At 43.4% G+C, this 27,133-nt stretch overlaps 1 protein-coding gene across 2 annotated transcripts in view; it reads right to left on the bottom strand.

Moving 5' to 3' along the window:
* The window catches only part of POU6F2 (POU class 6 homeobox 2), a 494,308-nt gene that overhangs the window by 37,434 nt on the left and 429,741 nt on the right, over nucleotides 1–27,133 (bottom strand). For both annotated transcript variants that reach the window (XM_035723420.1, XM_027575065.1), the window contains exon 6: nucleotides 15,618–15,755. In XM_035723420.1, coding sequence (XP_035579313.1) covers nucleotides 15,618–15,755 — 138 coding nt within the window. The remainder of the gene's footprint in view (nucleotides 1–15,617; nucleotides 15,756–27,133) is intronic.

Here is a 27,133-nt window from a genome sequence, read left to right on the forward strand (position 1 = left end):
ATGTATTATAACTTTCCTATAGAGAATCTGAATTGTAATTTAAAGAATGCATATTTCAGCCCGTGGTTAATTCGTAACAAGGGCAAGTGGGGACGTCTCGTACAAAAGCAAATTCCTTCAAGCCATTGTGGCCCGGGTTTCAATTTCTGGCTTCTCACTTGATTTTCAGTGGTAGGGAATGAAAATGTTTGTAAATATGATCTAATGCTCCAATTTCCAATTCTCTGCAGAGGCTTTACATTTTCGTTTTAATAGTCGTTATATTTGCCCAGTAGGATGTTCCACGTACCAGATAGCAAAGACAAATTCTTAAGGATGAACTGGCAACATTCGTTATTCATCATCTTTCCCTTCTTCCCCAATGACTACAAATTAAACTCTGAGTACTATTTATTTTCTTTGCAGCTGCTAATACTGTGGAATTCTGAAAACATTATTTTTCCCTTCCAAAGAGGATCATAACTGTAGTGAAGCCATCATTTTGCAGAAAGACCAACTTTGTAAGATTTTATATGGCTTTGCCTAAGACTTTAAGTTTTAATACCAGCAAAAAATACCTAGAATGTGGGGAAGTATTTCTGCTTCTGCCTGCTGATGCCAGATTAAGTGACTAAATCAGATTAATGTTATTTATTGCTTGGGAGAATTTGTTTTGACTTTTAGTTTGACTCAGCCTTGGTCCTTAGAAGCTTTAGTAAACATCCCTAGATGAAGCTCTGGACCTATGAACTGTATATTTTATATTTCTTCCCAGATGGAAGAAAAAAAAAGTGATAACAATGACCTCAAAAAAACAAAACAAAACAAAACAAAAAACAAAAACCACCCTAAATCGGGGACCAGTGAGCTCCAACATTCTAGGTTCTTGGGAGCAATGGGTCCCGGTGAAGGAAATGTTTGGCAATTGCTCAAGGAAAGTGCTGCACATATTTAGCATTACCTAGTGGTGTGAGGGCATCCAGCCTGCAAAGCTGAATTTAAATTAATATAAACAACAAAACAAGCGTCTAAAAAAAAAAAAAAAAAGAAGGGTGGGGAATGAAACCACTCCAAGCATCATTAAAGATGTATCTATTTATCACCACCCAGTTTCATGAGTCCAAGGTGATTCACATGCTTTTTGTCAAGAGAATATTCATTGTTGTGGCAAAATTAAATGTATTTTGATACTTGCTTGCCATATTTATCTATCTGGTCAATCAGAAAAAAGTTGCCTCATCACCCCAACATATATTACTTTTTCAATTTCCTCTTAGTAATGTTTTTTTAATGTTCTGTAGGGTGAGACCACAGAGGTTCTCATTTCTCACAACAAAGACCGTAACTCATTAGATTTATGTTGATGAGTTTTTCTCATAAAAGTGCATCCTCATTTTCAGAGGTGACCAATCTGCACCCTTACCCCTAACCACTGGGCAGGTGTTGATGGATGTGATTGAAGACGGCCACTGCACTCTTCCCAGTGTGGTTTCTCATAGTTTTGTGCTTCCTATTTTAAATGTCCCTGTGTGTGTGTGTGTGTGTGTGTGTATGTGTGTGTGTGTGTGTGTGTGTGTATCGACTCTGGTACTTCAAATGTGATCCTGAAAAAATGTAATTTATCATAATGAATAAGCCACCACTGTAATGATTTTTCAACTGTCCCGTTATAAGCTCAATAATTTATAATTTATACCAATGGTATGAATTTTGGAATTTTTAACTTCAAAAGCTATTTTTGAAGTATAGCCTTATCAGGAATATGTTTTTTTTAAGATTTTATTTATTTATTTGAGAGAGAGTGTGACCTAGAGAGAGCACAAGCCGGGGGAAGGGCAGAGGGAGAAGCAGACTCCCTGCTGAGCAGGGAGCCCGATGTGGGACTTGATGTAGGACTCGATCCCAGGACCCTGGGATCATGACCTGAACTGAAGGCAGCCGCTTAACAGACTGAGCCACCCAGGTGCCCCAAGGATGTCACCTTTTATATTAAAAACCATAAATAATTGCTTTATAATTCAATGATACTGAGAAGATCCTACATTAAAATCCGTCCATAACTTGCAATGAAATCCTCAAATTCCGTGTGAGTTTAAAACAGAGTTTTGTTTTTCTAGCTATCCATATAACTAAATCTCTTCCTTTTGGTTGCCTGGGAGAGCTTGCTAACAGCACCTAAAGGTTTACTGAAGGTAGATGGGTATGTTTTCTATTCCAGAGCATCAGGGAAACCAGCAGGAGTTAAATGAACCTAGCAGGTACTATTCCTGTGCCCTTGCCTTTTCATTAAATCAAGTCCAGCAACCACATAGTCATGTTAGAGAGGCAAACTACACATCGCCTAGTCTTCTGTTGCTGACAATCGAGAGAAAACGAGGCAGTCAGCTTAACCTGTTAATAACGGTGTGGGCAGTGGACTCAAAATCCTCTGCCTAGTCCTCCATGTGCTGGAGTGACCGTGGCTTCCAAGATGCACATGGTCAAGGGAACAAGATGGCAGGGGTGGGGTTTGCTTGCTACACACTAAGTGCCAGGGCGGGGCAAGCATTTAACATCCTTTCTTCCTTTTACTCCTTACAGCAGCCCCAAAACGTTAGTAGTTTAAAAAACTGAAGAAAGTTAAGTAAACGGATAATGCCATTTTCATCAGGTGCAGTAATGCTTGATACTTAAAAGCATTTCCCTGTAAAACCTCAATATATTTAACAGACTCTACTTTAGATCAGCCACCCTAAGTGGATTAAAATATATGCGGCTGAGGAGCTCGAGATATTCAAGGAAAGGCTGCCGTACGGCAGGCTGCGTATTAGGCACTCATTCCAAGGCGCTGAAAGCAGTTTCACTCAGAGGAAAGCTGAGCTTCGAAGAAACCAGATTTGCCCTCAAATCCAGACTCTTTCCCTTACTAACTGTGTGGCCCTGGGAAGCTGGTTCACTTTTCTGAACTCATGTTTGCTCAGCTGTAAATTAGAGATATTAGGGCAAGAGCAATGTAAGAATGAAATGAAATGATGAATTTATGTAAAATGCTTACCAAATAGCGGATTAGCTTATATGAATGCTCTATTTATTCACTCCACAGATTTTATTACTGTGTTTATGCTTACTGTGGGTCAGATGTCATTCTAGCCTCTTGGGATACATCAGTGAATAATACAAAAAGTTTTTAAATTCTTATCAGAGCACAGCGATTAAGAGCGATCTCTGATAGCGGACAAGACTGAGTTTGGATTCTGCCATTTCCAGCTGGGTGATCTTGGCAGTTTGTTAATCCGTACAATAGGGATAAGCCATACTCCATGATTGTGGTAAAGATGAAATGAAATAATAGAATATATTGAATGTTAAGCACTCTTTGGTATGTAGAAAGTGCTCAATAGTGGCCCCTGGGTGGCTCAGTCAGTTGAGCGTCTGTCTGCCTTCAGCTTAGGTCATGATCCCAGGATCCTGGGATTGAGCCCCACTTTAGGCTCCCTGCCCTGCAGGGAGACTTTCTCTCTCCTCCTCTGTCCCTCTGCCCGCTTGTGCTCTCTCACTGTCTCTCTCTCAAATAAATAATAAAATCTTCAGAAAAAAAAAAGAAAAGAAATTGCTCAATAGATGGCAGGAATTTAGGAATTTTATTATTGTTAGTACTACTCCCTCTAACAACCCAGAGAGAAAGAGACTGTTGTCAGTGCACGGGAGAGAAGACTGCAGCTGAGTTAGACTAGCTGCCTTGCCTGGGGTCGCAGAGCTGCTTGGGGATGGTGTCTAACTCGGGAGCCTGTGTTCTTTACTGGGGGTGGCTTCCAGGGGACCATGTGGACCTTGGTACTGTCTGCCTCTGTACTCTGAGACACCGTGTTCTTGTGAATATCTATCAATTAGCATCAGAGCTAGGGAGTGTGTAATGTGTTTTCTTTGTGTACCGGGGTGATGCATGATTAATGCCATTCACTTCTAAGTATAAAGCTGTATCACATCTCGACTTTGCTGTTGCCCTGAATGCCCCCATCTTATGACATCTCAGGATCTACTGTATATTATTACTTTTGCAAGATGGAAAAGGTTAGTTGATGAGATGATTCTCAATTTGGAGCAACATTCTATGCGAATGCATTAAATTCAACTGGATCCTGCAAAGGCCTACTTCTGTACATTTGAACTTGAACCTGGCTCCTCCCACTGTTCTGAGTCGTGACTTTTCCATTCCTACCTATTTCTGATCTAGTTCTCATTTCTCTCTTATTGGCCTGTGAGTTGAGGACATGTTGCCCACGTCTTTAAGAAGAATGCGTCATGTCAACAACTGATGGGCCAACAAGGAAGTTGGGTGCGTCATTGGGCGTATGGCATAGTAAACGGCCCAGTGAACATTTATTTGGAGTTTGAATGCATCTCGTATGTGAATTTCATGTTTTCCCCTCTTTAGGAATGTTCTGCTTAACCATAAAAATTGTTCGCTGAAATTGCACTACTGGGTATTTACCCCAAAGACACAGATGTAGTGAAAAGAAGGGCCATATGCATCCCAATGTTCATAGCAGTGATGTCTACAATAGCCAAACTATGGGAAGAGCCAAGATGCTCTTCAACAGGCGAATGGATAAAGAAGATGTAGTTCATATATACAATGGAATATTACTCAGCCATCAGGAAGGATGAATACCCACCATTTGCATAGATGGGGATGGAACTGGAGGAGATTATGCTAAGTGAAATAAATGAAGCAGAGAAAGTCAATTACCATATGGTTTCACTTATTTGTGGAACATAAAGAATACATGGAGGACATTAGGAGAAGGAACAGAAAAATGAAGGGGGGGTATCGGAGGGAGAGACGAACCATGAGAGACTATGGACTCTGAAAAACAAACTGAGGGTTCTAGAGGGGAGGGGGGTAGGGGGATGGGTTAGCCTGGTGATGGGTATTGAGGAGGGCACGTTCTGCGTGGAGAACTGGGTGTTATGAACAAACAATGAATCATGGAACACTGCACCAAAAACTAATGATGTAATATATGGTGATTAACATAACAACAAAAAAACCTAATGATGTACTGTATGGTGACAAACATAACATAATAAAATAAAATTAAAAAAGTTGTTTGCTGAAAAAACTGGTGTTGATCTAGGGATGCTAAGTCAGAATTCAGTACTTCCTCTCTTTCCAGGCCTTCAGACCCAAATCAAGTTGGGAAAACTGAGACATAAGTAGTTTCCTCTTCCATCCTTGAGTTTTTACTAAAACCTAATTACTGAAAAGAGAGTCATCATCAACAGCCCGGAGTACGGTCTTTTGTGTACTGGATTTGGTTAAGGCTGTTTATCAAATAAATAACACACTTCCTCAATCATAAGACTCCCGTATTTTTTCTATTTTTAATACTTGTGAAATCAGGTTGCCCTAACAGTTGATTTATCTGTTTAATGTGGTAGTATTTTCTTCCATTCTGAAAAAAGTTTTTCTTAAATTGATGGTATAACTTACTATCACTGGTTTCTTAGACTCAGAATACAGTATTAGATATTTCTCTTTTTCTTGGAAGGGCTTACTTCCTTAGAGGGGCAGCTTCCAAAGGGAAGGATATAGAAATGTATAGTGCCTTGCCATTCTGGGAGCTTCCTCAATTCCAAAATCATTTTGCTGTGTGATACTACAAAAAATCCCAACCCAAGATTCACTGAGATAAGAGTTTCCTATTAACTCTGAAAGGCTCACTTTGGTGAGTGCTCATATCAAGCACACACAACGTACCCTTCCCGCCTGGCTAGGATGCCTGGCTGGAAGGCAGGGGACCCACAGTCCCCCAGACCCTGATGCCTTGAGTCTGATTTTTCCTGGCAAGATAAAGTGGAGACCTGAGGTCATTTTTTTCAAGATTATCTCATTGCTTTAGAGATTTCCTTGAACCTCCTTCTCTGGTTCCTTTGATAAATAAGATGGTGAGATAAATAAAAATAAAAATGGTGAGAATATTGATTAAAATAATATATTTATTTTGGCAAGGTTTACAGCCTTTTATAGTTTTCAAGTGTGTGCATTTATATATCTTCAAGAGAAGTCTTTGAGGTTGATAGGGCGAGAATTACAGTTCCCATTTGCAGATGGAGTGAGGAAGTTTCCAGAGTCTGTGACCTGTCTAATGGAGCATCCAGGAAATGAACCTAGGTCTTTAAACCCAAGAAAGTGAGGGTGGTACGGGAGGATGCGTATGGACTTTGGGCTCAGATATCAGTTCTGCCAGTCCCTAAAGGTGTCATCCCAAGAGGCTGCTCTTGTGCACAGCTGGGGTAATCAAACAACGATCAGGTCCTCTGGGAGGATCACAGATGATACCAGCCCCATGGTGAAGGCTCACTGCCTGGGAGGTAGCATTAATTCCATTATTCTTTTGTAGAAATCACTTTGCCTGAACCTAGTGCTCTTCTAAAAACATGGTTCTAGAACTTTGCCACTGAAATGAGCTACATGAGCATGGGTTAGTGATACTATTTTGCAGTCAGGGTGTACTAACTGGAATGTGAGCTCTGCTAGTCAAAGATGTGAGAAGTTGGATCAGTTCTGGGGGAGCTGTCTGTGAATAGTGCCTTGTAACTTATTACCTGTTTGGAATTACAGCTGTTAATTAGGTTGCTTCATTAGTTAATTGGCCCCTTTGCTATTTACCCAGAAAGGATGTGTCCAGTCTCCATGCAGGAGCCTACGCAAGAACACATTTCCCTATTCCCAGGAAAACGAAATACTCATAGATGAAGAATTAAAAAAAAAAAAAAAAATGCAGTGGTCAGAGATTAAAAAACAAAACAAAAAAACAAAAAAACAAAAAACAAGTGTAACAGCACCACAATCCAAAGTTCTGCTTTAGATAGGAGAGACCTTGGTTCTCTCTGGCTCGATCTGCGGGGTAAATCTCCTAAAACGAGATTTTTTTTTTTTTAAATTGTGTATTTCTGGTCACTCCTTTAATTGCGCACGACAGGTTGCACTGAGGGGTGGAGCGTAGGAAGAAAGATTTCAGAGGGTGCTTTATTTCTAGCTCAAGTTGGCCAGCTCTTTGGGCTGTTGGCATTAATGGGATTAACCCTCTCATTTCAGAAATGGGGGAGGTAAGGAGGAGCCACGGGGTGGGGAGGGAGGGGCGACCTCTGGCCGGGCAGCCAAGGTGTGGGCTGAACCGTTGGCTGTCGGGATGAGGGACAGGGCGTGCTTCTGCTGCTGGCGTTGACCGGCTCGGAGACCCCATTACGTCCCGCGTGTCAGCAGCTGAGCGTCTGCCGAGGCAAGGCCTCCCATCAAATCCATCTCCTGCGAAATCACTGCGGAGCCCAGGGCCATCAGGGCTCATTAGAGCCGTTTACCATCAAGGGCGCCCCACTCCTCAGAAGGGCGAGGACCCAGGACCCGAGGGCCAGGCCCGGGGTCACTCCACCAGCAGGCTCCCCTCCACGCCGGCCCTGACCCGGGGCTCGGGGCAGCGCGTCCCAGCGGGGCTTGGGGTTGGCCCTGCGCGCTCTAAAGAGGTGCAGCCCCGGGGTCAGAACGGCGCTCCCCGCAAACGTGCTCCCAGATGTGCGCGCCCTCAAAATCACAGCGCGCAAATCCCGGGAGGGGGCTCCTTTGGGATTGACATCATTATCTCGCAATCGAAAACGTGGATAGGAACGATCGTGAACGACTCCCCGCAGCATTTCCCAAAGCGTGCTCTACCGAGGTCGATTCTGCGAAATGTGGGGTGGACAGGAAGTTTTGGGGAAAGCGGGGTCAGAAAAGTTAAAGGGGGTCTGTGGCGCGTCAGGGCCCAGGTGCCTGGCCCCAGTTGGAACTCATCCGCGGCGGAACCAGCGCCTCCCAGCCTCCCGCCCAGGAACCCTTGTTTGCGCACCGCCCCGGGGGCCTCGTTCATTTCCAAGGCGCACACGTAGGGAAACGGGGCTTTAATGCAATGGCCTCTCCTGAAATGAGGAAATAAAGCTCTCAATCGGGCTCAAAGGGGAAATTTGATATGTTAGTAGAAAGATTGAGGTTGTTTATTGTTGTTATTGTCTCATCTTTATTACTCAGATGAAGCCAGGGTAAAATTCTTATAATATTACTAACCCCATGAACATTTATTTCCCAGTCTCTGGAAAGAGCTGATTTTAAAAGTGTTAAAAAACGCGATTAAGGGGCGCCTGGTGGCTCAGTCGGTTGAGGCTCCGACTCTTAGTTTAGGCTCGGATCAGGATCTCAGGACCTCTGGAGCCCCCTGACCGGCTTGCCCTGGGTGTGGAGCCTCCTTGGGATTCTCTCTCTCCCTCTGCCCCTGACCTCGCTCGTGCGTGTTCTCTCACCCTCTCAAAAAAAATGATGCATATTTGATATGTATTCCACTGCATGTGATTGAATTTTTACACCTTTTTAAGACTTCATACAATATTTGCAAATGAGAAAAGAAAATCTTTTGTCAGACTGTTTTTTGAGTTTTGGTTTAGAAAACATGGCCAAAACCATTATCTAAATAGATTGTTCTGTTCATATTTGGGGAAAAATATACAGACACCAACTCTGAATCTTTAGACACCTACTCTGAATTTTCAACAAAACATGTTTGATTCTTAGTTATGCAACATGTCTAAGCAATATGCTCTATTTTTGTATTAAAAATGGTATTCTGTACATATGATTTTGTAGCTTTTTAAAAAGATACCATTTTTAGTAAAGATGCAAAATTTGCCTGAAAGGAATTACCAATGTTACATAGTATCTCTCACCTTGGGGGTGAGGGGGCTACGGGAGAAGGTGTCAAGGCCTCAGCTGTATCAGTAATGTTTTATTTCTTTTAAAAATGAGCAAGAGAACTGAAGCTTATATTATTATTTTATATTAAGTAGGCTCCATGCCCAACACGCAGCTCAACTTGGGGCTTGAACCTGAGCCAAAATTAAGAGTCAGATGCTTAATTGACTGAGCCACCCAGGCACCCCTGTAAAAAATTATATTTACTTTTTTATACATTTAATGTGTTTCATTATAAAAAGTAAAATAAGAAGCACTTGGGTGCCTCGGTTGGTTAAGCGTCTGCCTCCTGCTCAGGTCATGATCTTGGGGTCCTGGGATGGAGCCTCGCCTCGGGCTCCCTGCTCAGTGGGGAGTCTACCTGTCTTCTTCCTCTGCCCCTGCCTCCTCCACCCCGTGCTTGCTCTCTCTCTCTCTCTCTCAAATAAATAAATAAATAAATAAACAAGATCTTTCAAAAAATAAAATAGTATGTGTGAAACTCCCTAAATTCCTGATCCACTGATTTAGCTGGATGTGTCTAGTGCACCTCATTTGCTCTAGTCACACTGTCAGAGTTACACACTTTATCTCCTTTGTACAGGGTTTGAAATTAGTTTTACAAATGTGGGCAGCTATGGCTTTATTTGTTCTCCTATGCAGATCTAATAAAACCCACAGAGAGGTTCAACGGATACTTACTGAATAAATGTATTATATCTCAATTCTCTGGCTGAGATTTGCATTTATTATAACTTCATCTTCGTTCATCTTGCAGTGATTTTCTCTAAAAGATTTTCATCTTTCTATTTAAATTATGTGTTGAATTACTTTAGCAACCCATAGTTCAGGGTCAATTGCTGGCTTTTCATTTAAAAAAGAATAACTATAACATGAATTTATTGATAAATTAATATAATTTATTAAATACTTAAGACATATCAGGCACTGTGCTGAGCACATTGTCTGCTACTCTCATGTTTAACCTCACCAAAAAGTATGTGAGATGTCTTACCACTCCTTTACTGATGAGGAAACAGGGGCCCAGTTCTGTAACTTCTCCAAGGCCACATAGCTAGAAATGTGTGCCAAACAGACCTGTTTCCTTCGAAGCCCACGACCTAAGCAGCTCTACTGCTTTCTAGAAATGCTATTTAGCTTTTGATTGTTCTAATTCATAGGAATATCCCAATGTAAGCATCGTGTTTCTTCAATTCTAAGACATGTATTTTTCACATATTCAAAAGTTATGGTATTAGGATGGTCTTCCAGTTGATGTGTACAAACGCGGGGCTGGTGGTGTTCCTGCCTTGGCACCTGCCCTTCTCCAGCCCAGGGTTGCTATGAATAGAGGCGACTCACCATCCATGGTTTTGCACAGTTGAGGGTGTCCTTTCTAAGCTACAATGCATAGGCTACTATTAGTATCAGCAGATTGCTTTTCTTTGATCGTGGCCTGTGGGCCTTTTATTTATTTATTTATTTATTTGGCCCGTGGTCCTTTTAGAAGGCACCTTCTACTTCCTGCAAATCCTTCTGTCTTGCCAAAGCAGCTCTGCTTAGCCACAGTTTATTCATACAGTGCTGTGTGTATTCTTGGGTAATGAATTGAATAAGTCTTTTTATTTTTTCAGCTTTTTATACATTAAAAAACATAGGGGCGCCTTGGTGGCTCAGTCGGTTAAGCATCTGCCTTCGGCTCAGGTCATGATCTGAGGGTCCTGGGATCGAGCCCCGCATTGGGCTCCCTGCCGGGTGGGAAGCCCGCTTCTCCCTCTCCAACTCCCCCTGCTTATGTTCTCTCTCTCTCAAATAAATAAATAAAAATCTTAAAAAAAATAAAAAAAAGTAATGTTGTTCAGTTGATTTTTTTTTTTATTTGACTGGCTCTTTAAGGATGGGAGGGAAGGACTTTGGTTTGACTTGTTGCCACTTTAAGAAAATTTCACAGCGGTGGAGAACTAATTTCATCAGGAAACATTGTGAGCTTCAGTTAAAATGTAAAATGCTTTCCTTAGCCCCAGGATAAAATGAAATTTCATTTGCTTTTACTTTTCTGCAATAATGCCAATAAGGAGATATTGCCAGGAGCAATAGGGAATCCAGTTCTATAGCTGAACAAATCGATGGTAAATCTACTTGCCAAACCCTGAGCATACCCACTGAAGGAGTGTTAAGAACACACACACACACACACACCCCTACTGTACTATCCAGGGTAAGGATAAGATTTCCCTAAAATTCTCAAACTCCTCACACACACAGTGGGTTTGTGTGCACAGTGTGAACTGAAAACACATAGCATCTTAATTACTAATAACGGCATATACGGAGTGCTATAGCACTATTGAATGATGACTGTGTGCCTGACTCCGTGCTGAGCTCTTTAATCCTAGAATCTGGTTCCCTTTTTATCCCTATTTTTCTCTTTTAAGATTATTGATTTATTTATTTGAGAGAGAGAGAGAGAGAGAGAGAGGGCATGAGTTGGGGCAGGAGCAGAGGGAGAAGCAGACTCCTCTCTGAGCAAGGAGCCTGACATGGACTCCATCCCAGGACCCTAGGATCATGACCTGAGACAAAGGTAGACACTTAACCGATGTAGCCATGCAGGCGCCCCTTATCCCCATTTTTCAGCTGAGGAAATTAAGGCACAAGAGAGGTAAGTCAATTGCCAGAGTTCTCACAGCTGATGAATGGCTGCCTGGTTCCAGAGCCCATTCTTTTTGCCTGTATGCTGTGCTGCCTCTTGCTATACATCCAAACCAAAGACAGGTTTCCAGAAATGCTACACAAAACTCTAAACCATGATGATGATGATGATGATTTTTGCAGCCGCTTATTACTAGTGAGTCTCTAACTATACACTCAGGCGCGATGGTGGGCTTTTTACACACCTTACCTCACTTAATCTTCATAATCTAGGGACTCAGATTTTATTTATCCTTATTTCATAGTGAAACTGAAACTCAGAGGGCTCAAGTCATTTGCTTGAGGTCACAGAGCTAGTTGGGATTCAAACACGTGTTGAGCTAGTGCTTATTCCTTTGTCTGGCTTCCACACTCCTACGATCATGTTCCTGATTTGGTAAGCAAGGGGAATTACAATGTTTTTCTCAGCACTGTGATAATCATTATAAATTTCATGATCACAAATTACTAAGAGGACACTTGTTATCTTGCCACCTCAGAGTGAAGTTGGGTATGATATCATTTTTAAAAACTTTAACAGTCCTGGGGTAAGATATGTGCTTTGTGACTTTAGAATATAGTATTTCTACGAAAACACATCACTCTTCCGAATAGTGTGGCTTTTGAATTAACTGCAAATGAATGGCAGATGCAGAAAGGTAAAAGAATGACTGAACTGGTCAGAAAAGAAAGGCCTTAAATATATGGAGATTTCCCATCCCTTTAAATTTACTGAAATCCTGGGCGCCTGGGTGGCTCAGTTGGTTAAGCAACTGCCTTCGGCTCAGGTCATGATCCTGGAGTCCCAGGATCCAGTCCCACATCGGGCTCCCTGCTCAGCAGGGAGTCTGCTTCTCCCTCTGACCCTCTTCCCTCTTGTGCTCTCTATCTCTCATTCTCTCTCTCAAATAAATAAATAAAATCTTAAAAAAAATAAAAACAAAAAAATAAAAAAATAAATTTACTGAAATCCTGCAAATGGAAACAATCAGATTCCAAGACAAGTAAACAAAACTGCAAGTCCCAGATCAGGGGGGACTTTCTTCCTGTTGAGGTTGGGGCATGTCTCCCTCCCCATGTGGGGTGGGCATCTGTCTCACTGTGTAGGAAGACCTAGAGCCCTTTGCCTGGAGACCATGAGCCACTGGCTCCTCACAGAGGTTACCTTAAACTTTGAGGATGAGGCTCCGGTTTAGGAAGATTAAGTCATTGATTGCCCCAAGGTCTAAAATTAGAGGGGTGCCTGAGTGACTCAGTTGTTAAGCATCTGCCTTCAGCTCAGGTCATGATCCCGGGGTCCTGGGATCGAGCCCCGCATCGGGCTCCCTGCTCAGCGGGGAGCCTGCTTCTCCCTCTCCCACTCCCCCTGCTTGTGATCCCTCTCTCTCTGTGTCAAATGAATAAATAAAATCTTTAAAAAACAAAAACAGAACAAAATTAGAAACACGTAGAGCTTGAACCCTATCCCAGGCAGGTCTGAATTTAGTCAGAGCTCTTTTCCTGGGTAAAACCATCTTGGTTTCCAAGTAGGCAAGAGAGAGAATCTTAGCAGTGGGGAGCAAGAATCAGGGGACACCCACCAGTGCCTCCGCTGCAGCCTGACTTCCCCAAAGTATCAGCAGAGTAAAACATGCTTTCCAAACCTAGGTGTAGATCTTAATGTTATGACTTCTGGGCAGACTTTCAAATGTAAAAAAATAGTTTATGTCAAGAACTCAAATGGAAGATCTATAAATATATTAAGAGTTTTCTCTTTGTACCTTTTCTGGGAAAGCTCTGTGGAGATTTTTTAAGGAATTGAAAATGGGCTGGATAAAGTAATTTTACATGGGTTTTTGAGCAAAGCTAATTATATTAACCTGATTCCAAAGTAGGTTTATTTTTTGTACCACATTAATACAAGCCTAAGGAACACACACACACACACACACACACACCCCAAATAATTTTTGCCCTTCTTTTTGGTGTAATCTGGCCACTTCATAAGGTTCACACAAGTATCTTTGTGCCAAGAGGTACAAGGCCATGCACTTTTTTCTGGGAAGATGATTGTGTTTATATTATAAAGATTTAAAACACCCCCTCAACACACATACACAATGCTACAGGAACGTGGCCAATTCATCGACCTTGGAAATGTCAGTACCTCAGTCTTTCCCAGCACTAGGAGGAGTACCTGATGCCATTGGGCATGTTTCTAGAACTCTGAGACAAGACTTCACGAGTGGGCAATATCGATTCCTCTGCGATATAATTTTTTTTTCACTTTAGGAGGTTTGTGTACCTTATCAAATCAACTATCATAGCACAGTTTCTAAAACAAAAGAATTTTAAAATTAAAATCAACTCTTATTCAATATATGCAGAGTGTCAATCAAGCTTTTAATCGGAAACTCATTTTCCTGTAGGTACTCATGGGCCGGGAGAGCTATCCCTGGGGGGTGGGGCTGGCAAAGGCCAAACAGAGCATAAAGGCTTAACTCTAGCCCCTGAGAAGGGGATGGATTTGTAACTGGCAAGATGATCTGCCATTAAATCACTGGAAGAATAAACTCCTAATAATTCCTTCTCAGCAATAAAGCATTTTCTCCATCACAAACTCTCAAGTGGTGGGGCAGAGTGGTACATTTTCCTTGGACACTGGAACCAGAAAAATCAGGGGGAAATACACATCAGCGGATATGCTTTCTATCTTGAACTCTTAAAATTTACATCTCAAGGGCCAGCTGCCGGCTGGAATGAATTGGGTTGTTCTATTTTGGGCAGAACTCTGGGAGGCAGCTTCTAGGACCGACCCGATCTGAGTATGAGTTATAGATATTATAACCAACTTTTCCTTCATGCCAAAAACCCCATCGCTCCAGAAATCTTAATAGGCTTTTGAGAGCCTCCATTTAGAGCTGGCTGCATAAAATGATCCTTTGATGAAAAGGGATTGGAACAAGGGTTAAAGCCGACATTGAGAGGTGACTGTGGAGGGCATGGTGTTCATACAACCCTCCTTTAATATGTGTGGTGTGCACCTGTGATAAGATGATTCATTACCTGGGGCTGCTCTTTGACAAGCTCCATCGTTCAGCCCTCGGGGTTCTGACGGGACAATCCTGCACCCACCCAGGAAATATAACAAGGTCAGCTTTTTTTCCCCGGGACGTAGATTGAGACGGTTTAGCTTATAATGCATCTCTTTTTACTCCTTATGTAAAATAAAAACAGGGTTCAAGACGTCGCAATTCCTGTTCTCCACAGAGCAGGCCAAGCAGGGATCCGTAAACTCACTGCTGAGTAAGTAAGCCTGGGAGGGAAAATCCTGGAGGGGGTGCAAGCTCCTTCTGCCTTGTGCTTCATCCTCAGAAATGGCCACACTTGAGGTCGAGGTGCCCTAGCCACTGAGGATCAATGTCAAGCCTTTGAATGGAGGGCACTTCTGATACCCTCAGCTTTAATTCTGGTTTGCTTTTCATGCAGCTTTTAGGTTTACTGGGGTCTTAAAGGGGGAGCCCCCCTCATCTGAAACTCTATCAGTGTCCTGGGGACCATGACGCGGGCACATGAGGGATGTAAGGGAACGGGCACGCTGCCAGTGACATGAGGAAGGTTTGCTGGCCCCGGCTGACTGAAGTAAACCTGCAGACATACCAGAACCAGCTGAGCTTCCAGGAGAATCAGCAAGAGGCCCTCACCCATTCCCTTTTCTGCTCTCTCAAGACTGCCCTGGTCCCTCCCATCAAGTCCCCACACATTGAGAAATTGGCTTGCTTAGGGCTACTGTAGAAATCTTAGAGCAATTAGGGAAGGAAACTTTCCAGTTTCCCCCATTGTCCAAGTTTATAAAGAATGAATAAATCAAAGAACAGAACTGAAATCTTATTTTTAAAATTAACCTTTAAAAAGAAAAGAAAAGAAAAGAAAAAGAATGCCCTGTCGTGAAAAGTATTTCCTTCAGTTAAGGTCAGAACACAAGCCATTGTACAGAAATAAAAACAAAGTAAAACTTAGCCATTCCAGGGGAAGGAAAAAAAAAATCTTGCTTCTAAAAGAGAGAAACACCTCCTAACCCTTCTCCTATTCTTGACATTGCTAGTAAACATTATTTATTTGTCTCAAATGGATGCGGTTACATATCACTGTCATGCAAAAGAAATTCATTTCCTTTCCGAGTTCAATCTGCCATAAAAATTCACTCTTGTTCCCATCTCCCACTCACCTGTCCTTGTGCATTAGTAACTAGTTGACCCGTGACCCCCTGAAGACTGGAGAGAGCATTGCCAAAGGCCTGTGAGCTGGCTACAGAGCCCATGACTCCTGTTGCGGCAGCCTGACTTGCTAGTGGATTATTAACCAGCTGCAAAGAGAGAAAAGATCAGGGTGAAACCACCAAGAGAGGCACAGGCACAGCACACTAATAACAACATTCATGTGGGGGAAGGATGTGCTCCCTCCAACTGGCTCATGCAAACGTCCCCAAACCCACTGGAGGGAGCCTGCTGAACAAGCCGTGGGCCTTGGGGAAGCTGGACATGAGACTGGGAAGAAAATAAGCTCCACCAACCCTGGGCTGCTTCGTGGAGCCCCAGGTGAGAGCGAGGTGGGCCCCCGAGTTGTGGGGGGCCATTAGAGTCTTGCCAGGTGGATGAACGATTTTGGAGAGGTCCCTGGATTCTGTCCTCTAGCCTAAATAAAACTCTGGGGAAACGTCTCTTTTCCCTGAGGTGAGCAGACCGGATGTGGATGCAAATAGGTTGGGAGTAGGAGTGTGGGGGGGGAGAAAATGTTAAGGATTTCTGCCAATGAATTGACCAGTTTCATTTGTGAATTGCATCATGGTGTAAGGCAGGGTCATGGCGGAAGGCAGGTGCCTCACCCCACTTTCTTCTCCAAGGAAGAAGGAAACCAAAGTCAGAGAAATGGAAACCTCCAGCCTCTGTGATCTCAGAGGGGGAGTCTAGGGTTGGGACTTGGGGGGGGGGGGGCGGCTCACACCAACCATGGGATTCAAGGCCAATGAGGAAGGGCCTTTGGTGATTGGCCAAGTTGACACCTATCTGCTTGCTGCTGAACTAATATGTGGTCTTCCCTTGGTCTCTTTCCTGGGACAAGAGTGAAATAAGGAGGAGAATTTGACTTGGGTGGGGGGACCCATTCAAGGAGGAGGTTATAGCTGCCAAAACCTGTTTTTCCATGGAGACCAATTCAATATTCTTTATCCTGCCAATTTTCCACACCACGGGTTTTCAGGCCTTCTGACCATGAGGCAGAAGTGTAGCTTGAACTAAAATCTGCATTTAGGTTAATGACTAGATATAAATTCAAGAAACATTTAAACTATTTTCACAGTATTGGTTTTGATACACGAATTTCATTTGTATTTATTCTAGGGTGTTATTTTTTCCCATATAGTTCCTCTCAAGTACAACGATTGTTGTGTATAATAATGCATTTTCCATCACCAGTTCCCACATCCATGAAATTCCTGCATTTTAGCAAAAGCCTGCCAAGACAAAGACTTGGTGGGAAAAAAATTAATGCCATACTTAATTCAGGTCCCAGAAGCTCTTCTTCTACTTTCTTCTTTACTTTCTCAATTCCCGTAGTCTCTCTTCTTTCTTTCTTTTGCTCCTTCACTCTTTCTTTCCCTCAAAACATATCTTATTGCTTACTTCCTTTGGAAATTTGCCTAGAGTTTTATATCATCTGATGAAGATGGGAATACTAATTGTCAGGGGAAACCTCAAAAGGGACAGGAATTTAAAAATTCTTTTTTCATTATGTGATATCCTTATCTCTCTGTTTTCTTTATTCACCTATAACCAAATTTCACGTAACTAGTTCTACAGAAAAATCCCATTGACCTAGCGCATTTTTTTTTAAGAAGTGAAAATCCATTGTAAGCTCATTACTTTATGTGTCTTTTGCCTTTATCTCTCTCCTAAAAGACAGGAATGATTTTCTTTTTAAGGAGAAAAAAAATTCTCATTCATCAGCCTCAAAGAAACCCTGTCTTATCCCAGATTACCACCATGGGATTTAAAATTCAGGTTGGCCGTGTTCTCGGTTTTCTATTTTTTTAGTGTAGATGAGGCAAATAGTGGTGGATGGTAAGTGAAAACTCTCCCTGTTCGGGGGTTGACTACCTTAGGTGAAAGAGTTTGTACTGTGTACCTTTTTTTTTCCCCCCACTCCTGAAGTGACAAGATCTTTGAGAATACCTTCTCCAAACCGCCCGGACAGACCCTGCCTACTGACACACCATCTCAGCTCATGTACCAGCTGCTATGTTTACCCTTCTGTTATGCCATACAAGTTAAAATCACAATGAAATACCCCAGGTTCAGAGAGATCTCAAAATAAGCTTCTCAATCTCAAAGAAAAATGAAATCATGTGCCGTTTGGTGTTCGTGTTGAATATGCCACTTTGGCCCATGAGTTTTGGGTGCAAGATTTAAATCGGTACATGCAGAATGTTTTCTGAAGGAGAGAGACAGTGATTCCTCTTTAAAGGAGAGAAAATATTTTCAGAAGTTGCAGGACATTTCCCTAACATCTAGGTCAATAAAAAATTCAAATAGGAAATTACGGAATTACTCTCTGGAGACAGTGGTGTACTGGAGAATTCCGTATGCTTAGGACATGAGCATATTGTTCAGCTATAGTCCCATGTATTTGCTGTAAATTCAGGCATATATGAAGGATAAACTATGGTTCTGAATATGAAACAAAGTGGCTACTTTAGGCTTTGTGTTATGGGGCCAGGAACGGGTATCCTTGCACTGTTCTGGAAGGTTGCCGAAGCAACCACAAATGTACAGATTTTGTTGATTTTTAATGTTTCCTTCCTCTCTGTCCTGGTCCTAGATTCCTCCCTTTGCTGCCTTTCCCTCTTAATGGGACAAACGCGAACTCGACGACTCTCTTCTTTCCAGCCCCACATCCCTAGGTCTTTGGGAAAGGCGTGGGGGCTCTGGGGCCATGCCCTGCTGGCCCCGGGAAACACAGCTAGAACCGAAGGCAAGGGGGCGTAGCACATATGGACAGTGGGGACGAGTCAGTCTGCATGCTGACAGCATTTCGGGTGGACCATTGATGTTGTTGATGGATGCAGCTTCGTAAATATCTTTGGGCTTTTCTGTCTGTGACTGCCAAGGCAGGGATGTAATATGCATCGGGATGTGTGGCAAGGATGGGGAGGGGATGGTCGGGGAACCATACATAAGTGTTCCCTTCATCACCTCGGGTCATGTCACTCTGTATTGTCCCCAGTCACGTCATATTAGCAGTGTTCCTATCAGTCCTTCTTCTTGATTGGAGACTCAGGGTAGATTTGGACAGCGAAGAGCAATAAATGTACATAATGAGCATGTTGACATTCCAGGACCAACTGGATATTTTGAAGTCACTGCCAAGTTTATGGCTTCAGATCTTTCACTCCTAATGTACCTAAGCAGCTAAAGAATGGCCCAAATGAAGTCTGATTGTATTACATACTTGCATTTTCCACAGACCAACTCAAAAGTCAGGCTGAATTCCAGTGCAGGCTTGTTTATAAACGTGGACACTCCCAAAGCAAGCGTGTGCAGAGTGCTCGAGTTACCTCGAAATGGAATCGAGCTATAGTTCTAGAATTCACAGATAGTCTAAAAACTTCTTATGGAAAAACTAATTTCTTAAGATAGTCCCCTGCCTCACTGCAGTGTTAGAGAATAACATAACAGAATAATTTTTTAAAAATAGTTTTTACCGGAGGAGGGCATCGGCTCTCAAACCAGACTGTGTTGGCTTGCGAGCTTAAGTAAATCAGGTCTCATTGTTTCATAGGTAAAATGGGTGTAAAGATGGTACCGTCCACAGAGTTATGATGAGGATGAAATGAGCTAATACGTACAAGAGTTTTAGAACAGTATTTGGCATATATCACATTCTTAATACACACTAGCTATCATTCTTACAGCTCATATTATGCATGAGGATTTTGAACTCATCAGTATATCTGAATTAGGACTCACCTTTACAAATATCTTCTCCCTTTGGGAATAAATGTGGATGCAGGCAACTGTATTCCCTATTTTGATATTTTAACTGTATTCTTTGATTTTATTCAATTTAGAACCCTGAAACTGTGGTGCCATTTGTTTTTAAATGAGGATGTTGATAAATGCATTCATCACAGTTCACTCCCATGGGACTGTCTGGACACAGGGCAGCAAATAAGGCTGTCCGAGTTCATTTACATGCATTAGGTCCTTGCTTTTCTTATACTGTAGATGTGACACATGTGTCTCTTGGTCCCTTGGAACACTCTCAGTGCTTGCACCTATTACCCTCAAGTCTTCTCTTAAAAGGTCAAGAAAATACCAGTAGACACATGTTGGAAGGTTGGCCATGTTTATCTCAACAGCCTATTTGATGTGGGTTTTATCCTACTAGGCATTCCCCTTAGGTCTCATGATTGTTCTGTGATACAAACATAACAGTTAGAAATCAGTTTTGTGAGTTTCAATATCAAGCCCAGCTCTGCCACTCACTCTCTGCCCACTTCCCTGCAGAGATGGTGAAGTGTTAGATGCTGACCATACAACCCTCTGCCCATCAGAAGTCTCCAGCTGGAGTGCCTGAGGTTTGTGGGGATGACACATGCACTACCACATCCTAAAATATCTTTGGTTCATCAATGTCAAATCACATCGATTCCCTATAGTTTTAAAATAAACTTGATTTTATTTTTATTTTTTGACAGAACTGTAAGTATAGTAACTTCCTAATAATGCTCTACTATCCAACCATATTTGCTAACAGAGAAATTTTTATTTTATTTTTTTAAGATTTTATTTATTTATGTAAGAGAGAGCACAAGCAGGGGGAGCAGCAGAGAGAGAGGGCGAAGCAGGCTCCCCACTGAACAGGGAGCCCGATGTGGAACCTGGGAACCTGGGAACCTGGGATCACCCTGGGATCATGACCTGAGCTGAAGGCAGCCACTTAACTGAGCCACCCAGGCGCCCCTAACAGAGAAATTTTTAAAGAAATGATCTAATGTCTGAGGTTCCGTCCCCCAGAACCAGGGTGGGGAGGGGAAGGATTCTGATCCTGTAGGGGCTATGGAGTGTGACTAAGGCTTCAGAGCTGTCCCACCCCAAGGCAAGGAAGTTGGATGCTCTCCCTTGGCACTTGATGCTCCCGGTTGACAGACAGCCCCTAGGGTCAAGGAAGGGTTGGAAATCAAATCCTGGCACTGTTGGCTCTTTGCTCTTGGGGTAAAGTGTATACTGGGGGCCTGAAGGATGGAAGAAGAACTGCAGGTGCTGGTAGTTGAAAGCCCCCCAAAGGGGTAAAGGCAACTCACAGAAAAGAGCAATTCCAGGGGACCTGGTGGGACATTATCATTACCTGCTACGGTGCAAACATCACTTCCTTCCACTCATTGTCTTCAGCCCACAAACATTGATTCAGTACCCACTGTCTTGTGGGCACAGTATGAGGGGAAACAGTGTGATGATTGATTGACCTGTTCCCTACCCTCATGGGGCTTTAAAGAGGGGAAGAGACTTTGGTGGAGAGGGAAGGGAAGCAGGAGAAGATGAGCTCACTAAGGAGCAGTATCCAGACCTGGAAAGGGTGGTAGTCTGGGGTGGGGGCTCCTGAGAGGGGTGGTGGGTCCAAAGAGACCTGAAAGGGGCAGCTCTGAGTCTTTGCACTTATACTTCCTCCGAGTTGCACAGAAATGTGCCTGATAAGAGATAAGCCATTCTACCTGAAAGGATTTCAGGTGGAATTCTGGACCCAGATTGCTTGGGCTCTAATTTTGAGGCTGCTAGTAACTAGCTGGTAACTAGCAGCACCTTTCTGCTACAGTCCAGATGTTTGTGCCCCTCTCCTCCTGCTTCATATATTGACATCTTAACCCCCAAAGAAGATGGAATTAGGGGGACGGGCTTCAGGGATGCCCTTAAGTCACGAGGGTGGAGCCCTCATGAATGGGATTAGTGCCTTCAAATGGAGGCCCTGTAGATCTCCTCAGCCCCTCCCACCATGTGAGGACGTGGTGTGAAGGTGCTGTGAACCGGGAAGAGGGCTCTCAACAGATCCTGGCCAGGCTGGTCCCTTGCTCTTGGACTTCCCAGCCGCCAGAGCTGTGAGAAAGAAATTTCCATTGTCTATAAGCTGCCCAGGCTGTGGTCTTTCATTAGAGCCGCCGAAACAGACTGACATGCTTTCTGCACCCAGGCTTCTTCAGTTTTAGTAAAAGGGGGATATTAATGGTGGTCATGACTTCATGGTGTTAGTGGGAAAAATAACATGAGTTAGCATAGGAATTTCCGGCATGCGGTAAGCATGATATATGTTTCGTTGTAAGAATTTTCCCTCTTTCTAGGAACTTCAGGCTATTGTAGGATTGGGTCTCCTCTGGCCCTCACTCCCTCCAGGGTGGACACCTGGCCCTTTCGCAGATCCTCAACTATGTCAGGATGTTCGCATTTGCTGGCTCCATGTCTGTCGCTCCCTTCGCTGTCCACACATCTCTTCTCCCAGGTCACCCCTTCGAGACACCTGCCTTGATCACCCTATCTGAGTGGGCATTCCCTTTCTTTCCAAGATTTACACCAAGACATGTATAAGGAAACCATACGACGCCAGGGATTTGCTTCTACATAATCCATGGTGGGATGGGGAGAACGGTGGGGTAGATGAGGGGGCCTTGGGTTGAGAACATGGAAGCTGGGTAGTAGACACATACAGTTTGACTATTTGTTCTCCTTTTGTATACAACTGCAATTTGCCGCAAGAAAGTTTTTGAAAACTCCTATTCACTCTGCATCTAGTCTTCTCGCTTGCTTACCTCATAGCGCTGAGAGAGTCTAATATTCTCATTTATTTATTCCCCTCACCCCCCTTTCTGGAATGTAGATTTTGGCTCACTGCTCGGTCTTCAGCTCCTTCAACAGTGCCAGACACCCAGGGGGCCCTCAACCAATGCTGACTGCACATAGGAAGGGATGAGGCAAGGACAGGTAGGTCTGACCAGGACCTCGGTGGGAGTTTGGCCCTTTAATATTTACAGAAAAGAGTAAACATTGGGGAGGCAAATTTGTCTAAACTTTTCTTTTTTTAAATACAGCACCCTATTTTACAGTCTCTTACATCTTGCTGGCTGGACTGGCCAGAGCCTCGAACATGGTGATGCAATCCTGAGGTTCTTGAATCATCCCTGATGTGTCTCTTTCTCTCCTATGAGTCAGCACTTACAAGCCTCCTCTCAGTGGCTCAGGCAGATTCCTGCCAGGAATCCCGGGATCCTCCAGGATATAAAACTCAATAATGGCAGCCTCTAACGACGAAGACCTAGGGATTCCCTGGACACCTTGGACTCAAAGCTCCAGACATTCTTAGAAATTGCACGCCTGGAATTGGGTGTGGGTAGGGCTGGGCGGAAGGCCTCATCTTTAGGTTTGATGTTATCTGGGAGCTGCAAGATAAGGAAGCAGGGAAGGAAGCTTTATACTTTTATCCTTGGGCTGTGGTGGTGGAAATGGAACCGGGTGTTGGGAGTCTCCCTACCCAGCCCAACCTCCTGGGCTAGATAGAGCAAAGCCCATGTAGATAGCCTCCTGGGTGGGAACGGAAGGGGCTGCTTCCCCAGATAAGGATGGACCTATCTGTCGCTGGGCATGAGCCGTGCTGCTTTGAGGACAGGTGTTAAGGTGTAGGCCAGTTAAAGAGAGATATGTTCTCCCTTCGTGGGGCCCCACTGGGGTAGGACCTATGAGGTGCTGGGCCACTTGGGCATTTAGATGGTTTATGGCTCCTGGGGGTCCTGGATGCAGAGGCAGAAGTGAGACTCTACTCAGATGGCTTCACAAACCCTGGACATCATTGTGGGTGGGCAGAGGGGATTCTACGAGCACACGTGGACACCCTAAAGAGTATTCTAGAAGTACCCTCAAGAGAGAGGCAGATCCTGCAGGGGGCTCAGGTCCAGGTAACGCAGGATGATCAACAGATCTGTGAGGAGGGAGCGGGGACACTCGAGGAAGGGAAGGAAATAAACGAGTGTGGCCAGCACACTGGTTTAGGGATAAACTACTGTGAAGCTCTTCGAAAGGATGCGTTTCTTTTTTATTTTTAAATTACTGATAAAACAGTCAAGCCCAGAGTTGAGGGGGAAACAAAACAAAACAAACAAAACACTCGCTTTTAACTCAAACCACTACATCTGATTTTGAAGCAGAGAGGTCAGCATTATGGAAACATACCAACTCTAAATCAGATTTTATCCAAGTTATATGGAGCCCAATACTGTGTTACCACAAGCTTACACATCTCATTTCCTTTTCTGTCCAGTCCTCCATTTAATAACCTGAAAATCTATCTTTTTATTGAGTTTCACGCTATTTTCTTACTTACATACAATAGTGCTACTCTTACCAATTGCCTATTGTCATGGCACATTAGTTAGGTGAATTTGTTGATATTTCAAAATTACTCTTTCTGTATTTTTTATTCTATCACCCAGTTTAAACAAGTGATCGCGAGCACTCCTGGGATGAAAGAAAAAGGCTATACTTTTTAAAGAATAAATAGCTGCCACAGTAAACTAGTTGGCATTATTCTGGCTTCTAGCTATGGGAATGTACAGTTCACTCCGTCCCTGCCTGTGCCTAATTTACTTACGGTCCTTCCCAAGTCAAAGAAAGACAAGGCATAGTCTGCACTATGGAGCCTCCGGACAATTTTGCTCATGAGGTATTTCCCAATGACTATGGTACAGGCTCTAAGCCGGACCCCAGAGGTACAGACACAAGGCAAGAGCCTCTGGCCTTAGGTGCTTCCAGTCTAGTCCAGAACTGTGGCTTTCCACCCTATGTTGCTGTGGTCCTGTAAGAAAGGGGTGCCCTGAGCCCAGGTGAGGAGCCCTCACGAGGCCTCAGGTAACGAGATCACTTGGGAACTGAATTTTAAAGGACGATGAGGAGTTGTCTGGGAAAAAGGTGGGAAGGGGAGAGAAAACTCTACTCGATCACCGGCAATAGTGGGATTGCAGCGTGGAGGCAGGGGGTGGTGTTTTGTGGATGTGAAGCCACTAAATTGGCACTTGGATCTTTTGGGAAGATGAAGTGGAGAAAGGGAAGTGGCAGAGACGAGGTAAAGCATGGGATTATGGAGGGATGACTTTGCCACTTTAAAGGGCTGGTCCTTTATTCTATAGGCAAGGATGGAGAGGTGGTCAGATCTGAAGTTTAGAATGGTTACTACTTTGGAGACTGAGTTGAACTGGGTAGGAGTGGGTCAGATTGAAGGCAGAAGAGAACAGGAGGCTGCTGGGGCCAGGACAGGGGCAGAGGGCTGCCCTGCCCTGGGGAAGGCGGGTATCCGCACACTGGTATCCACACACGGAACGAAGTCTAGCTCATGGTTCACCGATTCAGCAAACACTGAGCGCCAACTATAAGTCAGGTACCGCGATATGGTCTTTCCCCCCTAAAGAGCTTTCAAGGTATGGGGGAGGCAGATACATAGACAGATAAATCAAGAGGCAATGGTGCAAATCAAAACCACAATGAGCTATCACCTCACACCTGTTAGAATGGCTCTCATCCAGAAGACAAGAGGTAACAGGTGTTGGAGAGGATGCAGAGAAAAAGGACCCCTCGTGCCCTCGTGGTGGGAATGCAAGCTGGCGCAGCCACTGTGGAAAACAGTACGGACGTTCCTTAAAAAGTTAAAAATAAGATTACTGCGTCATCCAGCAATTCCATTTCTGGATATTTATCCAAAGAATACAAAAGCACTCACTAACTTGAAAAGATATATACAATAGCCAAGATATGGAAACAACCTAAGTGTCCATTGTGATTCTGTGTGTGTGTACACACACACACACATACACACACACACACACACGTATATATGTAATGGAATATTATTTAACCATAAAAAATAATGAAATCTTGCCATGTGCAACAACATGCATGGACCTCAAGTTGTATTATGCAAAGTAAAATAAGTCAGACAAAGACTAATACCGTACGATCTCACTTATATGTGGAACAACAAAACCAACAACAAAAAAACCAGCTCACAGGTACAAAGAACAGATCAGTGGTTGCCAGAGGTCGAGGTGGGTGGGGCAAAATGGGTAAAGGGGGCCAAAAGGTACAAACTTCCAGTTACAAAATAAAGAAGTCAAGTGATGTAATGGCATGGCGACTATAGTTAATAATACTGTGCTGCATAGTTGAAAATTGCTAAGCGAGTAAATCTTAAAATTCTCATCACAGGAAAAAAAGAATTTTGTGACTATGTGTAGTGATGGATGTTAACTAGACTGATGATAGTGATCATTTTGTAATACATGCAAATATCAAATCATTATGTTATACACCTGAAACAATATGATGTTAGATGTCAATTATACATCAGTTTTTAAAAATAACCAACGGGTAGGAGCCAGGCTAGGGGTGTGCTCAGTTAGCTGTGGGAACATTGGGGGAACTGGTTAGTTCACTGGGGGAAGAAGGGCGTTGGGGAAGCTTCCCGAAATCATTGATAGGAGCTCAGCCCTGACTAAACGGCAGATCAACTGAGCAGACAGAAGAAGAAGGGCAGGTAGAATAGAAGAATAAGTACAAAGTTATGGAAACATCAGAATGCCTGGTGTGTTCTGAAAGGCCAGAGCACAGTTAGGGCAGGAAATGGGGTTAGGAAAATTCTGGGTGGGGTTCTGAAGGCAGAGAAGGAAGGTGGGAAGATATAAATTAGGAAGCATGTTTATGAATGGCATGCCTGTGTATCTATGGTACAGAACATTTCCTGAGTGATTTCCCTGCAAGGTGTTGCTATGAAAGTACCTAAATATTCACATCCATATGATGGAGGTAGTTTTAACAGCCTTGCAGCACAGGAAACAACACTACTTGATAGTCATTGAGTCATAAAATCCTTTCATGTATTTTATATAAAGGGAAACCTAAACTGCTGACTGACCAAAAATTAACCATTGAATTTTTTTTAAAGATTTTATTTATTTATTTGACAGAGAGAGAGAGAGAGAGAGAGAGAGAGCGAGCAAGAGAGGGAACACAAGCAGGGGGAGTGGGAGAGGGAGAAGCAGACTTCCCGCTGAGCAGGGAGCCTGATGCGGGGCTCAATCCCAGGACCCCGGGATCATGACCTGAGCCGAAGGCAGACACTTAACTGACTGAGCCACCCAGGCACCCCTGAATTTTGATTAATAAAAAACAAAGTCATCATCTTTTAAAATACAGAGTTTCTCTATTATGAGAAATTACAAAGATGGATGATAAGTGACACATTGTGTATCTACCTTGGTATCCACGACTGGGTCCCTGTGTGAAGATTGAGCTGTGATTTTAGAAATTATAATTTTTTAAAAAAGATTTTATTTATTTATTTGAGAGAGAGAGAATGAGAGATAGAGAGCACGAGAGGGAAAAGGGTCAGAGGGAGAAGCAGACTCCCTGCTGAGCAGGGAGCCAGATGCGGGACTCGATCTTGGGACTCCAGGATCATGACTTGAGCTGAAGGCAGTCACTTAACCAACTGAGCCACCCAGGCGCCCTAGAAATTATAATTTTTAAATTAATTTTACGGGTTGCATTAGTTTATAAAATTTCAGGTCTCTGACATTCTGCCCAGAGAAGATGCAAGTCTTTATTTACTTTGGAGCTATTTTATTCCTGCATAAGTGTATTTTGTATGGATAGATAG

This window comes from Zalophus californianus, chromosome 12 (assembly GCF_009762305.2).
Source record: "Zalophus californianus isolate mZalCal1 chromosome 12, mZalCal1.pri.v2, whole genome shotgun sequence".
Classification (NCBI taxonomy): domain Eukaryota; kingdom Metazoa; phylum Chordata; class Mammalia; order Carnivora; family Otariidae; genus Zalophus; species Zalophus californianus.